The sequence below is a fragment of the Protomyctophum parallelum genome, assembly GCF_964188405.1.
Source record: "Protomyctophum parallelum genome assembly, chromosome: 7".
In the NCBI taxonomy this organism is placed as follows: Eukaryota; Metazoa; Chordata; class Actinopteri; order Myctophiformes; family Myctophidae; genus Protomyctophum; species Protomyctophum parallelum.
The window spans coordinates 17,632,079-17,653,529 of NC_139705.1; the positions used below are offsets into that span (position 1 = coordinate 17,632,079).

A 21,451-nucleotide genomic window follows, 5' to 3' on the forward strand; every position below is an offset into this window, starting at 1 on the left:
ATCTACAAGTGCAATGTGAGCTTGTAGATCTGCTATTTTTGGCCAAGATGTTTGGTGTGGAGTAATCTCCCAAGACAGATTCAGAGCAAAGTATGTTTATTATTTATTTATTTATTTTCTGGGTGTGTTTCAATAGCCTCTCATAGCCATACTAATATCACTGCATGCCATGCAGTGATATTAGTATGGCATGGATGCCTGGGGCAATATGCATTGCAAAGGCAGTTTGAAAGCTGGCTACACAAGGCTAGTGTTTCGATGGGCTCCCAGATTGGGTGTAGAGAGAAATAAAAGCACAGTTTAACAAATATTGAGGGTTTAAAGGGATATTTCACTTTTGTTTCTGTGTATGTAAAACCACTCCAGATAATTAATTAATTAAGTCATCAAGAAGTTTGTAATTCTTGTTCTTGTTCCAAATGGAAAGTATTTTATTAAGAGATGAGACAGATATTAATCTACACACAACTAATCTACACACTCACTGTACAAATGTGTCAACTAATTAAAGGGCAGTGACTTTCTATTTGTACAAAATAGAAAAGGAAAAAAAAACAATCTTTATCAAAAAATTGTTTTTCCTCGACATGCAAACACGTTACAACACTATGAAAGAAACAATATTTTATAAACAATATGAACATACATTCAGATTATTCACACACACACACACACACACACACACACACACACACACACACACACACACACACACACACACACACACACACTTTGTGAAGAACGTTTTACAATTCTCTTTTTGTCACGATTGTGAACGTTGTCATTAACCCCTTGTGTTCATTCTTATCATGTTTTAATGACAAAGTACTGAAGATGTTAATTTTTTTCAAGGCAAAATGTATAAATACAGTACAGTAGTAGTAGAACACAGTACTGTACAGTACAGTACTGTAGTGCTGTACAGTACAGTAAAACAAAGTGGCAATGTTGTGTGATAATAGCAGATCTACAAGCTCACTAGGCTGTGAGGATCATTAAACTTTAGCTGACTATTAATGATTTAATTGTGTTTTTGGTGAACAACATTTTAACGTTCACATTTCAGTTTGTAGGCTTCGTAAATAAAACTTGTACAGATTATGATAAATAACTGTATTATACACAGAAATATGACATAAAGATATTTAAAAATCGTACAAAATATAGATACTAGCAGATCTACGAGCTCACAGCTGGTAGATCTGCTGTATGCATGAAACATTTATTATTTATTATAAAAAATCCCAAATTAGAGATAACAGGTTGATAAAAGAGTGTGTAAATGATGAAAATAATGATGACAAGGTTATTACAAAAGAGATTGCATTTCTGCTAATTTCATTTAAGTTTTTATGGAGATGAATGGAAACGATTAAAATATTGTTATTATTATTCATAATTGCATTAATTGTGACAGGCCAATGATGCAACATGATGCATTTTGAACTTGTAGATCTGCCATTTTAGCTATTTTCTTTAAATAGTTACACATTCTTATCTTTTTTGATTTTTTTTTTGTATTGTTGTTAATTAACAGACAAGGTTCAAATCAAATATTTATAATATTTTTTGTGCGACGCCGTAAGATTCATAAAGTTTGTCACATTCTCCTCTGCGATCAGTTCTCACCCATTCAGTCCAGTCCGGTCTAAAAGGCACGTGGGAAAGTCTTTCTGTTGTGTTGAGAGTTTCATTAACATGTAATTAGCATGGAATTAACATGTACTTAACATGGACTGTCCCCACTCTGTCTCCACTCAACACACAGCAGCAGAATTGTGGCAGCGACGTGACATTTAGTTTAGAAAATAACAGCTTCTCAAACCTTTCCATTTCAACTCTGAGAGTGTACAGGTGGAACCAAATAGACCCCATAACTCTGAGAGTATACAGGTGGAACCAAATAGACCCCATAACTCTGAGAGTGTACAAATGGAACCAAAAGGACCCGTGACACAGGTCCATTCGATTCCATTTGTACACTCTCAGGAGTTACAGACCTGTAAGGGTCCGCTTGGTTCCATCCATACACTCTCAAAGTTCCAGACCTGTAAAGGTCCATGGTTGGTTCCATCCGTACAGAGTTACAGCCCTGTAAGGGTCCTTTCTGAAGCCCCTTGGGGACCCCAGAGGGTCCCTGGACCACACTCTTTGAGAACCATTTAGAATAGAAGACCTTGACCTCCTGTTGTCTCTGGAGGGTTGGTTAGGATGATGAAGATGATGATGATGTGCTCCAGGGTTCATTTGGTCCTCTGCGGTTCAGTGGAGACTCATGTACCCTCTGTCCATAAACCTGAGTGCAAATTACACCACATGTCAGAACCGTAAAGATGTTACAATGTTTATAAACAAACATGTTGCTCGGAGCACAGGTCTCCGCCAGGTCAGGTAGGTTATTGTGGGCTAGCAATGTTCGGAATTCGCCAATCAGGATGGAATATGAATAATCGGACAGATCCGTGTTGATCACGTTACTATAGAGATAGTGTGTACCGATTTGCATGATGTTTGAACAAAAAATGTAGGCAGGGACGGCTCCAGGGACGGCTAGGGGGGCTTTAGTCCCCTCTGGTGGAGGGAGGCTTAGCCCCCCCTAAGCCTTTTATAACCTCAGACCCAATTGACTGACTTCTGTGTAAACCAAAATTCATTAGCCCCTGCTATAAATAGTCCCCCCAGTCACATTACCTTATGTTGTCGACCTACGGAACCCGCAATGTGAACCGGATGTAAAAAAAAAAGGCTTCACCCGGAAAATACATTTTGAACGCGATCATAGGTTCTTTAATTGCCGGTTAAATGTATTTTTCTAAATCTGATAACATTGAGGAGTTTTCACTTCTGGTTAAAATGTGTTAAGAACCTGCAGACACCCTGAACACTGGATCTCACCCTTTAAGAGTTAGAAAGGTTGTCTGAGGAAACAGCACCCCCTCTGGCCACCTCTGGTACTGAGTCGGGTGTGTTAGTAGAAACAGCACCCCCTCTGGCCACCTCTGGGACTGAGTCTGATGTGTTAGTAGGCTGCAGTGTGTCAGAGTGAGGAACCCTGGACACATGAGCAAGGCATTAGGTTAGGAAGCAAGGAAAGGAAGCAAGAAAGGAAGGAATCAACAGCTTTTATGAAAGTTTTGGCACACACGCACGCACGCACACACACACACACACACACACACACACACACACACACACACACACACACACACACACACACACACACACACACACACACACTCATGCTCAGATGCTCTTCATTCAGAAAGACACAGTATATAGTCTGCGTTAACGAGCCAAAACGCCTTTGACCAATGGGATGGACTTACAAGTAGCCAGGAAGACACAGACCCGTTGAAGTGAGTTACGGGGGCTGTAGTTCTAGGGGCTGTAGTTCTAGGGGGCTGTAGTTCTAGGGGGCTGTAGTTCTATAGGGGGCTGTAGTAGTAGCCCAGGGGTAGAGTGGACGATAGAGCAGCTGGAAGGGAGAGCCCAGAGTTAGTGTCAAAGTGTCCTTGAGCAAGGCTCTGAACCCCTAATTGCTCCCGATGTGCAGGTTGGTGCCTTGCATGGTTTCCACCGTCATCACTGTATGAATGTGTGTGTGTGTGTGTGTGTGTGTGTGTGTGTGTGTGTGTGTGTGTGTGTGTGAATGGGAGAATGTAATGCACAATCTATGTAAAGCGTTTTGGATTTTAAAAAGCGCTATATAAATGCACCAATTACCATAGCACATCACTTTGAAATTCTAATGTTTAGAACTACAGCCCCCATAGCACCACACTTTGTAGTTCTAATGTTTAGAACTAGCCTACATAGCACCCCGCTCTGCGCAAAGATCAGTGTGTCACAACTCTCCCTTCAACGTACTGCGCACACGAGACACAAACTCTACGACGCAAAACAATGCGGAAGAAAGTGCCGTGCGATGTCATTGGTCAAAGGGGGAAAAGAGGAAGTACCCTGCAACGTCATTTGGTCAAGGGGGCCAAAGAGGAAGTGCCATGCGACGCCATTGGTCAAGGGGGGAAAAGAGGAAGTACCCTACAACGTCATTGGTCATGGATGGAAAACAGAGCATTCTCTAGGTGAGCAACGATTTCCTGTTACCTCTCTAGATATTTTAACTGCTATGTTAACGTTGCATCACGATCATTTTACTACTTTATCCACTTAAACGATCTACAAGCTCACAACTCACAGCTGCAGCTGTATGCTGCCTCCTACCTGCTGTGTGTGGGACTGCGGTTGAACACTGCCTCCTACCTGATGTGTGTGGGACTGCGGTTGAACACTGCCTCCTACCTGCTATGTGTGGGACTGCGGCTGAACGCTGCCCCCTGCTGTGCGTACGGAGGAGAATCGGCCATGGTCTCGTAGTCTGACAGGCCCACCGCCAGATGGTTGTGCCAGGTCCCGGTGCCTGTGCTGTTCACCGACGACACTGAAAAAAAGAAAAAGAAAATACAATAAAGCAAAATATTAACACAATAATATATATATATATACAGTATAGTTTTTGACAGCAAAACCGTGGAGATCACCAAACTGCTCTCCACTAGTCCCTCCTCTTACATTTTATTCAAGCTTTTATTTATTGACTAAAAAAGGAAGTCTTCAGACATTTTTTGACAGCTTTTAAAGGAGAATTCCATACTAGAAGGCTTTCTTACCTTTATATGTAGTTTTTACGTCCCCACCAAAGAGGTCCAAGTGTTATTTTGTGCAAAAGTGCATTATTGGCTATTTCCCCTAATATAAGCCCTTAACGGATATGGATATATTTACATTATGAAGAGAGGATATGAATAGATTTTTGAGCGATGGAAATTCAATTCAATGCAATTCAATTAAATTCATTGAGGGCTTATATTAGGGGAAATATTGTGCTTTTGGGCCTCTTTGGTGGGGACGTAAGGTAAGAAAGCCTTCTAGCATGGAATTCTCCTTTAACAAAGGTGTGAAGACACACCTGAGTGAGGGTGAAACTTGCCTGAGGAGTACGAGGTGGTCCGACTGGACGGGCTGAAGGGGGCGGAGCTAGTAGAGGGGGCGGGCAGGGTCTGGTAGCCTAGGCTGAGTTGTGATCCGCTGTCGTAGCCGCCATTGTGCCCGTTGCTGTGCCCGCCGCCCTGGCGCTGGTACCAGCCTCTCAGGTGCTCCGCCACCAGGGCTTTCTGCATGTTCTTGGCCAGCAGCTGGTTCCTAGGCCCCGCCCCCTTCCTGCTGCGGGGGGGCGGGCGCACCGTGGCGTACGGGTTCTGGTGAGACAGCCCCTCCGATTGGTCCACGCTGTAGTGTCTGTACCTGTCATGTCCGTGGTAGCCATTCACCTGGGAGGAAGGGGTAATTAATTCATTATTTACCGGAGTTGAAGAAGGCTTGACGCCGAAACACGTTCGTGTCTGCTGTGTTTGTCTGTGCTCATTAATATGAATTAAACGTAGCAGAAGTACTTCGGTGTGCTGGCCTTTTCTTTCTTTACTGTGAATCTCTGTGAGCCGTGCACCCGGTAAACTGCATATACAGACTGAGATTGGTCTTATTGAGCGGTGCACACTCGAATGACTGGTCGTGTTTGTCCCTATGTGGCCATATATATCTGTTTGGGGTATGAACAGCTGCAATACTGCTGGGTGACCTAAAGTGGCACTGTTGAGCAGCCTAAAAGGGCATTCACACTGAGCACTATAACTATAATAATAAAAAGTATAACTAACAATAAAACTGTACAATAAAAGTATAGTTGTACCGCTCAGTTCACACAGCTGTGATTTTCTTTTCTCCTGATGTTGTAGTTACCCGGTAGTTAGTAGTAGTGTTTACCTGGTACTTAGGTTTAGTAGTAGTGTTTACCTGGTAGTTAGGTTTAGTAGTAGTGTTTACCTGGTACTTAGGTTTAGTAGTAGTGTTTACCTGGTAGTTAGGTTTAGTAGTAGTGTTTACCTGGTAGTTAGGTTTAGTAGTAGTGTTTACCTGGTAGTTAGGTTTAGTAGTAGTGTTTACCTGGTAGTTAGGTTTAGCAGTAGTGTTTACCTGGTAGTTAGGTTTAGTAGTAGTGTTTACCTGGTAGTTAGGTTTAGTAGTAGTGTTTACCTGGTAGTTAGGTTTAGTAGTAGTGTTTACCTGGTAGTTGGGGTTGAGGTTGTAATGTCCTTCCACTTCGTTCTCGTAGACGTACGCTGTGGCGCTGGAGAAGGGCTCTGTGTCTGGACATCCTCCCGGGTAACCCGCAGTCGCATAGAACGAACCGCAGGGGGCGTAGTGAGGCGCCGGAGGCTCGTAGGCGTAGCCGGAGGGCGAGTGGACCAGGTTGGGCATGGAGCCGGTGTTCCCACCATACACCTCCACCCTCCTGTAAAGATAGATAGATTATTTATGTGGCATGCACCAGAGGTGCCCAGCCCACATATATTTCTAAATTTAACAAAAGCTGACCAGAGGTGTCGAGTGTCACAAGGTGTCGACAGTCTGTACCTTCCTTAGCACAGAGCAAGACTGCTGCTCGCTTTGGGCCCCATCTCACAACGAGCGCCACACAGCCCTGTCTCAATGTCCAATGGTTTGCAGGCACAAACCATTTGCTTCCACTATTTAAATGTACTTAAATTTACACCACTCACTTATAGTGAGTGGTGGTTTGTACCTGTGGTAGTTGTATTAGGTGGGTAGTTGTATTGGGTGTCAATGTACTGGGTAGTACCTGGGGTAGTTGTATTAGGTGGGTAGTTGTATTGGGTGTCAATGTACTGGGTACATACAGTACCTGGGGTAGTTGTATTGGGTGGGTGGTCCACACAGTAGTCCAGGCGGGACAGACTGGTGTCGTTTATATGGTGGTGGTTGTATTGGGTTGAGTGGGGATACATACCTGGGGTAGTTGAATTGGGTGGGTGGTCCACAGTAGTCCAGACTAGACAGACTGGTGTAGTTGGACCCCAAGTCCTCCAGAGCCTCGGTGCTGTTGCGACGGCGACACGGTGATAGCGTAAACACCGGCTTCTCCGAGTCACAGGGGTCTTTACCGAGTCGAGGCTGAGACTCTAGACTGCCACTACGATGCCTGAAGCTGTGACCCCCGACCTCCGACCTGGAAGTACATAAATACATACATTAATACATAAATAAATATATACATGAATACAGTACATACTGTATATCTATAGACTCTAGACTGCCATTACGGTGCCTGAAGCCATTACCACATCCGACCTGGAAGTACTTAATTAATACATAAGTACATCTATAGACTCTAGATTCTAGAAGGTCATGATACCAAAGTTATGAAATGAAACAAGATCTTAGCCCTGAACTCTACTTGCACAGAGGCAGTCCTGCAACGGTTCGGGCAGCCAGATACCCACAGATACTGTATCTAACGCCACGCTTGGCGGGTGAACAATATACTTTCATAAGTTCACGGGGACAGGCAGTACTGGACTACACACCTAAACAATGCCACTTATATAACTCAACACAGCACGCCGGTCACTTGACTTAACTCACAAAAACACATCCTGTTCAACCTTCACATTAAAATCCTCAGACAATGTAAACATTGTCAGATGCGTGCGTACTGCGTGTATGTGCATTCTCAAGCGTGGCTTTATATGGAAAGCTTGATCGCTTATCACCGTTCTTCACTTTGACATGCAGATTTCTGAACGAACCCGACCACTTAATGCACCGGTTGCCATCTTGTGTAAATAGGCTTCACTAATGTGAAGTGTGATGTGTGATCCCAGCGGCACCCGCCCCCAGGATAGGGGTCAGAGGTCATACCATAGAGCTACATATAATATATCTAGAGAATGGATTGAGGAGCGACAGCCCCGCCCCCCGCTATTCACTTCAATGGAAGTTGGCGTTCAGTGGCGTTTTGAAGCCATAGAAGAACGACGTGTTCCGGGTAGTACCCCTCGAGCGTTGATATGATTGGTTGGCTCCTATCGTAGTACACCTCGCACTGTTCTTGTGGTACCTCTATGTCACGTCCTACGTCATGGATTAATTCAGAAATGTAACCTGGGCCCAGCTATGAGCTGCAGTACCACTTTTGACCAGTAGGGGAGATGGCTTGGACGTTGCCCAGGCATTCTGAGGGCTTGGGTCATACCTGAGCTGACTGCTGCTGTATCAGTGGTTTTCAACCAGTGGTCCGGGGACCACCAGTGGTCCTTGAAGCGGTTCCAAGTGCTCCCCAGGTAAATGAGTAAAGAGTTGGTAACCAAATGGACCTTTAACTCTTGAGAGCGTTTTACACTTTCAAGAGTTATATTATTGTTAAACATCTGTATTAGGCCTACTTGATTTACAAGAAGTCTACACAATTAGAGAATGTAGAAGAATAGTTATTTTGATCAACGTTTGCCTGTTATCTCAATTTGTCGACAAAATCGCATTCAACGACAACAACATATTCTGTAGTTTTGGGTCTGAGAGGCTAAATGTCATCAAATGGTGGTCCGTGTCTCAAATGCTGAATCAATAATGGACCTTGATACTGTGCTGTAGGGTTAGGGTTAAAGGTCACAGGGGTCATACCTGAGCTGGCTGCTGCTGTAGGGTTAGGGTTAAAGGTCACAGGGGTCATACCTGAGCTGGCTGCTGCTGTAGGGTTAAGGTTAAAGGTCAGAGGTCAGAGGTCATACCTGAGCTGGCTGCTGCTGTAGGCGTTGCGGGTCATGACGGGCATGCTGCGGGGGTCTCTAGGGGGGCGGGGCAGGGTCTTATAAGGGCTGCTGTGATTGGACGAGACCTCTCTGGGGCTCTGGTAGCTCTGGTGGCCTTCAAACGCAAACCTATAAGATAAGATAAGACATTTTATAATAACATAACTTCTTATTGGCCAGGTGTCTCGTAAGGCCTTTGAGGACAGTGGGAGACTCACCTGCTCAGGTGTCTGTGAAGGTGGTCTTTGGGGACAGGTCTGTCCAGCTCATACTCCGTCCCCACCATGGAGCTGCGAGGGGGGCTGAGCTGAGGAGACGCAGAGCTCTGGACCGACCTGGACCGAGGTCTCTGGTCCCTGTCCGAGTCATCTGAACACATAGTAGATACATAGAGAACATTTATTACATTTATACTGCTTACAAATTAGCAGATGCTCTACCGGCTTGTTGATCGGATATTTTCGTCATGCGACGTTGGGCGTTAAGTGTTTAAATGGGTGTGACTCACCATCGTCCTCTAGTGGTAGACTGGAGACAGAACTACAGTCTGAACGACCCAGCTCATCTGGAAGAACAACAAGAAGAAGAGAAATCCTGAATAACAAAACAGCTCACAGGAAGTAGAATTCATAACCAAACTACTCACAGGAAGTAGAACAATTAACCAAACAACTCACAGGAAGCAGCACAAAGCATCGGCCATGTTCACATGTCGGCCATTTTGCCCGTACTAGATCTTCAGACCGTGTAGCACATTGACATAAAACGTTAGACGCCTCCTCAGCTATTGGGCATGGTGTATATGGCGGCTGCCATTTTGTTTACAATATGGCACTTTGAGTGGCAGCATGCCATGCCTCCACCATATTGTTCAATATGTCGCTCCAATGGCGGCGAATGGGGTATCTAGATTTCTATATCTATGGTGTAGCGGCCCACGCTGGGAAAGACCTACAGTATGCTGCATGTAGACGCTATCATTTTTTGGGGGTTGAAGTACCGCTCAAGGTAATGACGTTAATGCTTTACAAATCTGTTAACATTCTCCGTGAATGAAACAAGTGTTATGTGATTGCTTGGGAAAATATAGTACTACATCTGACGGATGTTCCGGACCGACACTTACGGCGATACCGTCTCTCTGCCTTTATTGCCGTTTGATTCTATAGGTGTTCATTTAATCTTCCCTGTTTGATTCTATAGGCGTTCATTTACTTTCCCCTGTTTGATGCGATAGGCGTTCATTTAATGTACCTGCGATGATGACCGAGGCTCTCTGGGTGGGCTTCTTTCCCTGTTTGATGCGATAGGCGTTCATCTGGTCCTCGATGTGTTGCAGCGTGGTCATGGAGTCCAGGCAGTTCCGTCTTCTCTTCTTCTTCACCGTTTTACAAATGTCCGTCTCGTTGGCCAGCTTCTTAGCAGCTTCACAGATCTTCCTCTGCAGAGCAAACCTGCTCTCCAAGTTACGCAGGTATGGATCCTAGAAATGTAATAAATACATTTCAGTCAGATAACTCACAAATAGATTTAACTAATATTTATTATAGAATGAGAATACAAGTGTGCATATAATATGCGCCCTTTAGTACAGCATGACGCCGCTTGAGTATATCTGACTGAACTGACCCCGCAAGCTACGTATGTGAATGATAGTATAGAATACAGGTATGTGTACTAGAAAATGTAATAGTCTTCTTCCTTTTTCACCCGAATTTCACCCAGTCTTTTAACCGTGATGTGACAATAAAGTTGATTCTGAAGTGTGGATCCTAGAAAATATAATACATATTAAACCCTCCAGAAAAAAGCATTTATGTGATCGCATAATTTACCGCATAATCAACCAAATGGCGCAGATTATGTCATTTTTGTTGTTACTTCCCACATATTCCACCGCATAAATACACATAGAATCCCACATATTTCGCAACTTTGTGGATATTTCACATCTTCCCGCTATTTCACCGCATAAAATCACAAAAATAATTTCTGGACGGTCTAAATATATGCAGCATAGAAAGTATTGAAAGTATGGTAAAATATTCAACCACAGCCATTTAACCATATGGTAACTACTACAGTAAGGGATCATTTGAATTTTGTATTTTCTTTATTGATAGATCGATGGATAAATAGAATACTGACCTCATTGTACGGGAACAGCTCGTCTAACTTAAAGGTGGTCCCGACACGTCGTCTGACCTGCGGGGGGCGCTCTCCTGAAGAGAGAGGATATTCTTTAGGCAGTTTGCCTGTCAGCTCCTGGAAGGAAATCACAGGATTATAAAACTATGTCCTGTTCATAACTAAAACATTATTATAAAACTATATGTCCTGTTCACCTAACTGACATACATTTATTCTAATGATTATAAAATGTCATGCTATAACGCTGATGATGTGCACGTATGTGGCCAGGAATGCATGCGCATGTGGCCACGCATGCACAGTAATGGCGAAAACTGCGGTCAAAAACGCTAATAAAAAGCGTTTAATTTAGGAAAGTGAAAAAGGGCTTCTCAGTGGGGTGCATATAAGCTAATGGTCAATGCCTGTGTGAAAATTCAGATCAGTTGGTCCATGAGAGGAGGAGACAGATATGTCATGATTAATAGGTTGTATTATTATTATTATTATTATTATGCTCACCGCCTCTCTCATGCAGATCTTTTTCAGCTCTTTAGTTTTCTTCTTCAGAACGTCTTGGATCTCCTGTTCCTTCTTCCTCAGCTCAGAGATCTTCTCCTTGTTGAGCTCTTCGTTGGCCTCAGAGTCTGCAGAACCTGAACACACGCACACAATGTCAGTTCAGATTCACAGCAATATCAGCTTTGAATCGTAGTGTGGAATGTAGGCCTAGACGAAATTGTAGACTAACTACAATTTTGAAAAATGATAGTTTAGAAAATAATGTTTCTTTGCATCAATGCTGGACTGTGCAACTAATCATTTTATTACGTTTTCATTTTCTGCTTAGAATAGTCGCGGACTCGCGGTAACATAACAGCGTGTGTTTGTGGGAGAGAGATCCAGAGAGAGAGAGAGAGAGAGAGAGTGAGAGAGGGTTAACTACCATGATAGGAGCGGCCGCCAGGACCCCCCCCCCCCCCCCCACGGGCCCTGAAGCGACTGCATTCGCTGCGCCTGAACCATCCAGTCTAGCCCGATGAGCAAGGGGATAGACTAACTAACTGCCCCCCTGTGCCCACAACCGTACCATCTGAGCAGACATCTGCTGGGTGCAGTAACACACTGACTTGTAGAGGTGCAGAAACACACACACTGACCTGTAGAGGTGCAGTGACACACTCTGACCTGTAGAGAGCAGACTTCCGTTGCTGGCTGTGATTACGTTGTTCTTCATCACGCCTAGACGTGTCGTCTTGGATCCTCCGTGGTCTGTGAGATCTGCTGCCATGTCCTCCACGCTCCTCACCGACCCTAGTTTACCCTGCAGGACAAGGAGTTAACAACTTTAACATTTTATGAATCTGGGTGACTACGTAAATCTGGTTGTTTTAGGGAGAAGAGTCTGGGGCAGTCTGGGTTGTCCATGGTGTTTTAGGGAAAGGAGAAGAGTCTGGGGCAGTCTGGGTTGTCCATGGTGTTTTATGGAAAGGAGAAGAGTCTGGGGCAGTCTGGGTTGTCCATGGTGTTTTAGGGAAAGGAGAAGAGTCTGGGGCGTGTGGAACATTGCAGAGGGTGTTTATGGGAAGGGAGAAGAGTCCAGGACATGTGGATCGTTATCCATGGTGTTTTAGGGAAGGGAGAAGAGTCTAGGATGTGTGGAACGTTGTCCATGGTGTTTTAGGGAAGGGAGAAGAGTCCAGGACATGTGGATCGTTATCCATGGTGTTTTAGGGAAGGGAGAAGAGTCTAGGATGTGTGGAACGTTGTCCATGGTGTTCAGGTGTTGTAAGGAAGGGAGAAGAGTCTAGGCAGAAGAGTCTAGGATGTGTGGAGCGTTGTCCAGGTGTGCATGGGGGAAGAGTCTGGGACGTGTGGAGAGTTGTCCAGAGTGTTTTGGGGAAGGGAGAAGAGTCTGGGATGTGTGTAGCCTTATCCAGGGTGTTTTGGGGAAGGCAGAAGAGTCTAGGATGTGTGGAGCGTTGTCCAGGGTGTTTTACGGAAGGGAGAAGGGCCTGGGACATGTGGAGCGTTATCCAGAATGCATGTTTTAGGGAGAAGAGTCTGGGACGTGTGGACTCTGTGGAGCGTTGTCCAGGGTGTTTTAGGGACGGTGTTAACTGATCTGAGGGAGGGGTCATATGAGTGGGAGGAGTTATGACGTATGAGTGGGAGGGGTTATATGAGGGGGAGGAGTTATATGAGTGGGAGGGGTAATGGGGATTCTATGAGATTATGAGTGCAACTCTTACTTTGCATTGTTTCCTGTCGAGGTAGAACTGATGTTGACTGATGGCCATCACCCAGATGGTTTTGATGTGAGAATGACTGGCGTACCACGTGTGGATGAGCAGCCCTGTCTGCCCAAAGGTCCGCTTGGTTACAGCCCTCCTATTGGTCATAAAACAAAGGTACGCTTGGGTTACAGCCCTCCTATTGGTTAAACACAAAGGTCGGCTCGGTTACAGCCATCCTATCGGCAATTTATGGCAAAGATATGGTGTAGGGGGGAAAAGCAGAGGGCCTTCTATAGAGCCTGTGGGACTCCCGTCAAGGGTAGAACAACAGCATTTATATATGGAACAATATAAAGGAACAATCATAAATTAATACAATAACAGTAATAAAGTATATTTATTTAGTTTACCTGTGTGGGTCGTTCACCTCAACTGCAAACTTCTTCTCCCTGAAGTAAAGATTCTCTAACTGTTTCCACTGGTAGAGCTGTCATGAAGACAAAGAAGTGTATAAGAATGGAATAGTTTTCATGTCGTGGTCAGACTCGGGTAACACAAGACTGACATTAAATAAATCACCTCACATAAACCTCGATAACACATACACCTCCAGTTAAAACCACAGGTACATAAAAACCCAGCAGACAGACTGTAACCTGAGCCGTCATTATGGCGTCCTGTCACTGCCTGGCATGATGCCAGCTCTGCAGCAGTAATGTAATGTGCACAAGTCAGAGGATATGCCACCGTGCAAAAATGGAGTGATACAATAACTCACTCAGGTGCAACACTTTCCACCATGGCTCATCACCAGTCCTCTAGTCAGTGAGACTACCCCCCCTCCCCTCTCACGTGCACACACACGCATGCACGCGCACGCACACACACACACACACACACACACACACACACACACACACACACACACACACACACACACACACGCACACACACCAGATGTGCAGTGACACAGCGCTGCTTTGACAAAGTACTCCCAGGTGTGTGTGTGTGTGTGTGTGAGTCAGTCTGAATCAGACCAACATCCCCTATATGAAACACAGCAAAGTAGTCACGCTTCCATGGCTGTTGTTTTTTTGTCAGGTGAATACCTGACTAAGGTCTACTTGTGAAATGTAGACGACATGTTCGACCACCTAGTCGTCTCCAGGGTTGCCAAGTCCGCTTATTTACAGCAAAACCTTTTCTCCACAGTTGCTTGCCTGGTTTTTGGAGGTTGGTTATAGCTTATTTCTGGCAACACTGGCAACAACCTCGTGATTGGCTGCTTCTAGCCAATGTGACGGCAAAGCGACCTCTAGGCCATGGGAAGCATAGATATATAATATATATCTATAGATATATCTATATCTATAGACATATTATGTCTATGATGGGAAGGGCCCAAGGGGCCCATATACTAGCCTGGTTAATAAACCAGACTAATATCGCACGGACCGCGGGATATTAGTCTGGGGAGGCTCAGCTTGGATTTCATTTCCAGGGGGGGCGGGTTGAAACATTTTCTCTTTGACGCAATTGGTCAGAGCTACTGTCAGTCAAAGGTTTCAAGCATTGAAAGTCACTGTACCAAAGCCCGCCCATATTGCATACCGTGTCCCGATTGGCCGCCCCATTTCTCTGGTGTAGGAAATTGGCGTACAATTGAGCCTCTCCAGACCGTAATCCGCCGGCAGGCAATTTATTTTTGCCAACAGCTGATTCGGTCTGGTTTATTAACAAGGCTACCCATATACCCCTGGCAGACTCACTGTCTGAGACAGTGCAGACTCGCAACGCAGCAGACAAGCATGACCACTCACGGCTTGACGGGGAAGACACGTTGGGGGGAGGGAGAACAGTGCACGCAAACGGCCGCGAAGCGGAGGGTTTAAATTGAGCCTTTTTTATATTATTGCAGATCCACATTATGTCCTGTATGTCCACCAAAGGATGAAAACAAGGCTCCCTGCCAAACCGCTCGTCCAAACGTCCAGAGTTAAACATCGTTCAACTCTGTGACCAGATGAAAACAGAGCAGGCACTCAACCACCTAACTCCATTTTTGAGGTTTTTGATTTTCTTTTGCATAAATCAGTGCTATTGAAGCTGAACACCCTTTACGTCGGTGTGTTTAGAAAATATTGAACTAATAACTCCAACACCTCTCCCCCTCTCATGGACGTAATTGACAATAAGTCACAACACCAACTTTGATAAGGCAATGTTGCTTTGATTTCAAATAAAAAATATAAGGTTTCTTCATTTCCTGAAAAATGAACATTTTGGAGTTAAGTGATTTCTTCTCGACAGCAGAGATATGCTAAATACAGTGTAAATACCATCTAAATACTATATAAAACAACTGTATGTATGTATGTATGTATGTATGTGCTCTCAGCTGTGTTGAACAACTGCTCTGCCATTCTGTCCATGACGGAAATAATTGTGATTTTATGGTTTCGTCCATAATTACATTTTGACATTCTTTAAATCAAATCAGATGTGTTGTTTTGGTACATGTCATATAACAGGATGAATCCTGAAAAATATAGAATGTTAGTTGGGCTGAAACACCAACCTACTTAAAATAACATTGGCATTAACAATTAATTACAGTCTCTTAAGTAATTTGGAAACATTTAGAGTGAGATGTTTAGAACAAAAATACGAGTTACTGTCTCTAGTATTCTAAAATATGTATTTACAACACAGAGGTTTAAATCTTACCAGTCGAGGATGTTTCTTACGTCCTGTTGGTGTTTATTTGAACCCCCATGAAGCTTGTTGCTTATTACTCCACACAAACACTGTTTTTACACTCCGTTCCGTTCTAAACAAACACATATGTAACACTCTGCTCCATTCTAAACAACACATACAGTATTGCACACACACACACACACACACACACGTCACACGCACACATATTTGACACGCCGTTCCATTCTAATCAACACACTAAAACACATTTCTGTCCTGTCAGCTTCAGCGTGTCTGTTCATGTTACTTCTCCAACAAGAACTCTGGAAACACCCAATGCTGCCTCTGATGAATCCTATTCTGTCTCCTATCTCCTTGCCCTGTCTCCTGTCCTATATCCTATATCTCCTTACCCTGTCTCCTATTTGCCTTATCCTGTCTCCTATCTCCGTCACAGGTAAATGCACCATTTACCTGTGACATCACAAACAAACCCATCCATCTTTACAACAAAAACATGGTAGATGAGTGACGTACTGACAGATCAGATGAGTGACGTGTTGACAGATGTCATTTCTCATTTGGGTGTTTCTCTCAACAACAAACTAGACAAACTAGACTAATACGGTGAGGTTCACACCTCACCGTATTATAACATCTGACAAATACATAAAACAATGAATGGCACGATATGTAGGCAGGCGGCAGGCAGGCAGGCAGGCAGGCAGGCAGGCAGGCATACAGGCAAGCAGGCATACAGGCAGGCAGGCAGGCAGGCATACAGGCAGGCAGGCAGGCAGGCAGGCAGGCAGGCAGGCAGGCAGGCAGGCAGGCAGGCAGGCAGGCATACAGGCAAGCAGGCATACAGGCAGGCAGGCAGGCAGGCAGGCATACAGGCAGGCAGGCAGGCAGGCAGGCAGGCAGGCAGGCAGGCAGGCAGGCAGGCATACAGGCAGACCGGCAGATAAAAGGACTCCCATACAGCACCTCAGGCTATGTTTTACCTTGACTGACTGAAGACACACTCATCATGTCAGATCAGAGTGTGTGTGTGTGTGTGTGTGTGTGTGTGTGTGTGTGTGTGTGTGTGTGTGTGTGTGTGTGTGTGTGTGTGTGTGTGTGCGTGCGTGCGTGCGTGCGTGCGTGCGTGCGTGCGTGCGTGCGTGCGTGCGTGCGTGCGTGCGTGCGCACAGTATGTTGCATAAGAGCCAATCGAGTTGTTCAAGTCTAGCCTGGTCTAGTGCAGCTGTATGACACATCACACATCGATCACACACACGCAAACACCTCCATGAGTCATTATGCTATGCACACACACACACACACACACACACACACACACACACACACACACACACACACACACACACACACACCAGGCCTAAACCTGACCACCAGGGGGCGTCCTCTTCCCTGAGCCATGCAATAAACCACAAGCACACGGGGGAAATAAGCCGCCAACTTTATCTGCCAGACATAGTAGGGGCGAGGCTTCCCTCACTTTGAGTGGTACCGAACGCGGCAGCCACGGGTGTCTTTCTGACTGAGAACTGCCAGTCTGGATTGGAAGTCTATTGACTAACGAGCCTTGTTACCGAGCTGGCTGACAGAATGGGGTTTTCAGGCAGTAGTAAAATATGCCCAACTGATGTAAAAAGATAGAAATCCCTTTTTTTCCTCCCCATATTTCTGGCAGAAGTCGTTGGCGACTGATTTCACCCTTCTGCCTACCAGAAAGGACATTTTACTGCATCATCAGCTGATCATGATCATCATCATCACCTGGTGGCGGGGCAGCAAATATTATGCTGCGTTCACACGGGCAAACAACGCAGTCTACCATTCGTTGTCAGTGGAAGCCAGCATGACGATGCAAAGATACAGTCTACCATTCAGTGTCAATGGAAGCCAGCAACATGACGATGAAAAGATAGTCTACCATTCAGTGTCAATGGGAGGCAGCAACATGACAATGCAAAGATACAGTCTACCATTCATTGTAAAATGTGTTAATGGAAGCCAGCGATATGACGATGCAAAGATACAGTCTACCATTAATTGTCAATGGAAGCCAGCGACATGACGTTGCAAAAATACAGACTACCATTCATTGTCAATGGAAGCCAGCGACATGACGATGCAAAGGCATAATGATGCATGTAGCTGCTCCAAATGATACTCCCATTTTGCATCTGCCCGTGTGAACATTAAACACACCATTACAATATGTATTATAATATTAATAATTACCTTCCTAGGTTTCAGTTTATCCTGCAGATCGTATTGTCCGATCCCTTTATAGCTGATCCCCAACCACCACGGCATGCCCTGCTTGTCCTGTCAAAATAAAAGCACATTGTCCAGTCAAAATAAAAGCAAATTGTCCCTGTCAAAATAAAAGCACATTGCCCCGTCAAAATAAATGCACGTTGTCCCCGTCAAAATAAACGCACCTTGTCCTGGTCAAAATACAAGCACGTTGTCCTATACATACCTTAACTTCATAGTAATGAACTCCATACGTGGGCAAGGATTCCACTAAAGTCAAATACCTGAAAAACAAAGATGGACAGGAATTGGAGATACAGGCGATTGAAAAAACAGATAGAGTGGGCACGGGTGCACGAGAAGTTCAAGATGGCACGCTCCAGTGTTGTTGACAACACTAGCTAGCAACCCAATGCTAATTACAAGCATTACGACGATCAAAAGCACTATAAAAGGCCAATTGCCGTAGATCTACGTTATTGGCGCTAAGTGTGGTATTTATAAATTGACGCAGATCTACGGCAATGCGTAGGCACTATATGATAAATATTCACTGTACTATGGATAATATTAATTATAATTCATATTAATAATACTGACTCTATGATGGATAAAAATAATTAGTAAAAAATAATACTCACTGTATGATGGCTTGTCCTCTGGATAGTCCTTTTAGCTTCTTGTAGAACTCGATCACTCTGTCCTCACTGGAATAAGAATAAGAATAAGAAGTTCGCTAAGTCTGTAGCCTACAACCTTGTGTTCAGAAGTTATAGGCCAGGGTCAAATAAATGAATATAGTGGGTGGCAAATTGTAATGTTACCCACTTCCAATAGTGGGATTGACTTCTGGTCTTAACTGTTGGATTCCTCGTACCCATAAACAGGGGGCATTGAATGCGTTAAACGCATGTTAATGCATAATATAACATACCAGTAAGCCAGAGATGGGTGTTCTTTCAGCACCATGGTAGGAAGAGTTGGCAGTTTCTTTAAGTCACTTCTGGTGCTTTCGTCACTGAAAAAGTAATGATAAAATATTATTATTATTAATAATAATATAACAATAAAACTTCAAGTCACTTCTGGTGCTTTCATCACTGAGAGACAGACATTAACATAACAAATAACCATCTGTGTGTGTGTGTGTGTGTGTGTGTGTGTGTGTGTGTGTGTGTGTGTGTGTGTGTGTGTGTGTGTGTGTGTGTGTGTGTGTGTGTGTGTGTGTGTGTGTGTGTGTGTGTGTGTGTGTGTGTGTGTGTGTGTGTGTGTGTGTGTGTGTGTGTGTGTGTGTGTGTGTGTGTGTGTGTGTGTGTGTGTGTGTGTGTTTTGATTTATTGATTTATTACAGTCAGCTCTACAGACAGAGTAACTCATGTATTATTGAAACCTCATTATTGGCTTCTTGTCCTGTTCGTTGTTATACCTTTAATTAAATTATGTTTAATTTAGTAGATAGAAAGCTGTTACCTCGTGTAGTCTCCTTTTGCCTCCTGTTGACAAAAAACAAAAAACATGAAATTCATGTTCATTATATGTTTTTACCAAAACAAGTTATAAAATACAGAGTTAAGACTACAATATTATTATTGTACTGTTATTATAATATATTAACAGTGACAGACCTGCAAGGCGTTGGCAGCTAATTTGAACACATTCTCACTTTCCACCTCAATGTTCCCCTGGGAGACATTAAATAAACATTAAATAAACATAAAACATTACATAAATATGAATCATTAGACATTAAATAGTCTAAACGTTAAATAAACATTAGACATTAAACAGGTTCAATAGAAGAAAGCTTAAACAGAATGCATAAAACACTCACATTGTAAACGGCAGACTTTGCATTGAGGAAGAATAACTCCACAGTAGTGACGTCTTTAAGCTGTGTGATGTTTTCAATATAAAACCTGTAAAAATATGTTAAATATGAGATGTCTATGTAAAACCTGTAAAAAACCTGTAATATGTAATAATATGTTTCCCCCCGCTGCTACTCAGGTGGAAGAGTGCATACCGGGCTGACATCTCACATTGGAACCACCTCAAGCTGACTTTTACTAAACACTAACATTACAAAGATGCCCAGAACATCGGGATGAACCTGTGTAGTTTATGACTGCTCCAACAGTAGTGGCAACATAGCCTACAAATAAACGGAATTCAACCCACTACTGTTGGAGCAGCCATAAACTACGCAGGTTCATCCCGATGTTCTGGGCATCTTTGTAATGTTAGTGTTTAGTAAAAAGCAGGTAAAAGTTTGAGGCAGACTAACATCAGTTACTCTGCCGTTCACTATAGTAGAAGAGGTGCGCCTGGTGAGGGTTTAAACCCCACAGCTATGTCGAGTCCGCCTACAGGAAATACGTAAACTGCGACCATGAGACCCGCTCCTGGATTCGTCTATAGTGTATACACACATTTCATTATATAGATATTCCACTGTTAGGTTCTTAGATTACGTATGATGACTATTTTTATGTATTTTATGTATTACCATGTTTTTTGTTCTTGCTTACTGTAAATCGTTCCGGATTAAGAGCGTCTGCTAAATGGCTAAATTGTAATTGTAAAATGTATGTTTTCAATATAAAACATTTAAATAAAAGAGGAAATGTTAAGCATGTTAAATATGAGAGAGAAAAACGACACTAAAGCATTGCACCGAAGTCTGACATCAATATCGCGAGAGGGCACTAAGTCTAAGTATGTGTACTTTTTTTGTATTATACTCCCCATAGGGGGATTTTAGAAGTTTGTTTATTTTTGGATCATGCACAATGCTTAATATGAGACGATTTTAACATGACCTCAACTTCTGCGAACCTCTTGGGACCAAGAGATTAGCGTTAGTGCACTATTTTAAAGTAATTTGCTTTCTTCAACACTGTAAACCATAGAGTATGTATATAAATTAACAGCATGAAACCATAGAGTATAATCTATCTGTCTCTGTGTTTGTGTGTGTGTACGTATGCCCTGCCCTCCACACACTGCCCTCCACACACGCATTCCACACACGGGCACTGCCCTCCCTGTGAGGGCAGTGCCCAGTGTCGATTCGATCGGACCCACGGTTGTCCAGAACCGCCACAAAAGGCCTCTGCTGGGGCTCTGGACCTGATCACCCCTATATCTCCATAATATGGAGTTGGCCTGTTCTGATATCACAACACTTCATATTTGGGCATACCTGACACAGAATTCCATATATAGGAATAAAGGGACACAGAGAGACAGATACAGAATTCTCCATATATGGGCATAACAGGGACACAGACAGATGAGTGGAACGGGTACTCTGACACGGGTACAACGGGTACAACGGGTACTCTGACACGGGTACAACGGGTACTCTGACACGGGTACAACGGGTACTCTGACACGGGTACAACGGGTACTCTGACACGGGTACAACGGGTACTCTGACACGGGTAC

At 43.9% G+C, this 21,451-nt stretch overlaps 1 protein-coding gene across 1 annotated transcript in view; it reads right to left on the reverse strand.

Moving 5' to 3' along the window:
• Positions 1 to 457: 457 nt before the first annotated feature.
• frmd4bb (FERM domain containing 4Bb) overlaps positions 458 to 21,451 on the reverse strand; it is a gene marked incomplete at its 5' end in the record, with an annotated part of 22,557 nt that continues 1,563 nt past the window's right edge. Inside the window, 21 exons of the mRNA XM_083768498.1 lie at positions 458 to 2,296; positions 4,303 to 4,441; positions 4,991 to 5,330; positions 6,124 to 6,352; positions 6,869 to 7,087; positions 8,649 to 8,798; positions 8,888 to 9,038; positions 9,178 to 9,234; positions 9,924 to 10,152; positions 10,818 to 10,934; positions 11,322 to 11,455; positions 11,988 to 12,123; positions 13,052 to 13,190; positions 13,447 to 13,523; positions 17,987 to 18,073; positions 18,231 to 18,288; positions 18,646 to 18,711; positions 18,939 to 19,022; positions 19,475 to 19,497; positions 19,630 to 19,686; positions 19,836 to 19,920. Coding sequence (XP_083624624.1) covers positions 2,263 to 2,296; positions 4,303 to 4,441; positions 4,991 to 5,330; positions 6,124 to 6,352; positions 6,869 to 7,087; positions 8,649 to 8,798; positions 8,888 to 9,038; positions 9,178 to 9,234; positions 9,924 to 10,152; positions 10,818 to 10,934; positions 11,322 to 11,455; positions 11,988 to 12,123; positions 13,052 to 13,190; positions 13,447 to 13,523; positions 17,987 to 18,073; positions 18,231 to 18,288; positions 18,646 to 18,711; positions 18,939 to 19,022; positions 19,475 to 19,497; positions 19,630 to 19,686; positions 19,836 to 19,920 — 2,611 coding nt within the window. The 3' untranslated portion in view covers positions 458 to 2,262. The remainder of the gene's footprint in view (positions 2,297 to 4,302; positions 4,442 to 4,990; positions 5,331 to 6,123; positions 6,353 to 6,868; positions 7,088 to 8,648; positions 8,799 to 8,887; positions 9,039 to 9,177; positions 9,235 to 9,923; positions 10,153 to 10,817; positions 10,935 to 11,321; positions 11,456 to 11,987; positions 12,124 to 13,051; positions 13,191 to 13,446; positions 13,524 to 17,986; positions 18,074 to 18,230; positions 18,289 to 18,645; positions 18,712 to 18,938; positions 19,023 to 19,474; positions 19,498 to 19,629; positions 19,687 to 19,835; positions 19,921 to 21,451) is intronic.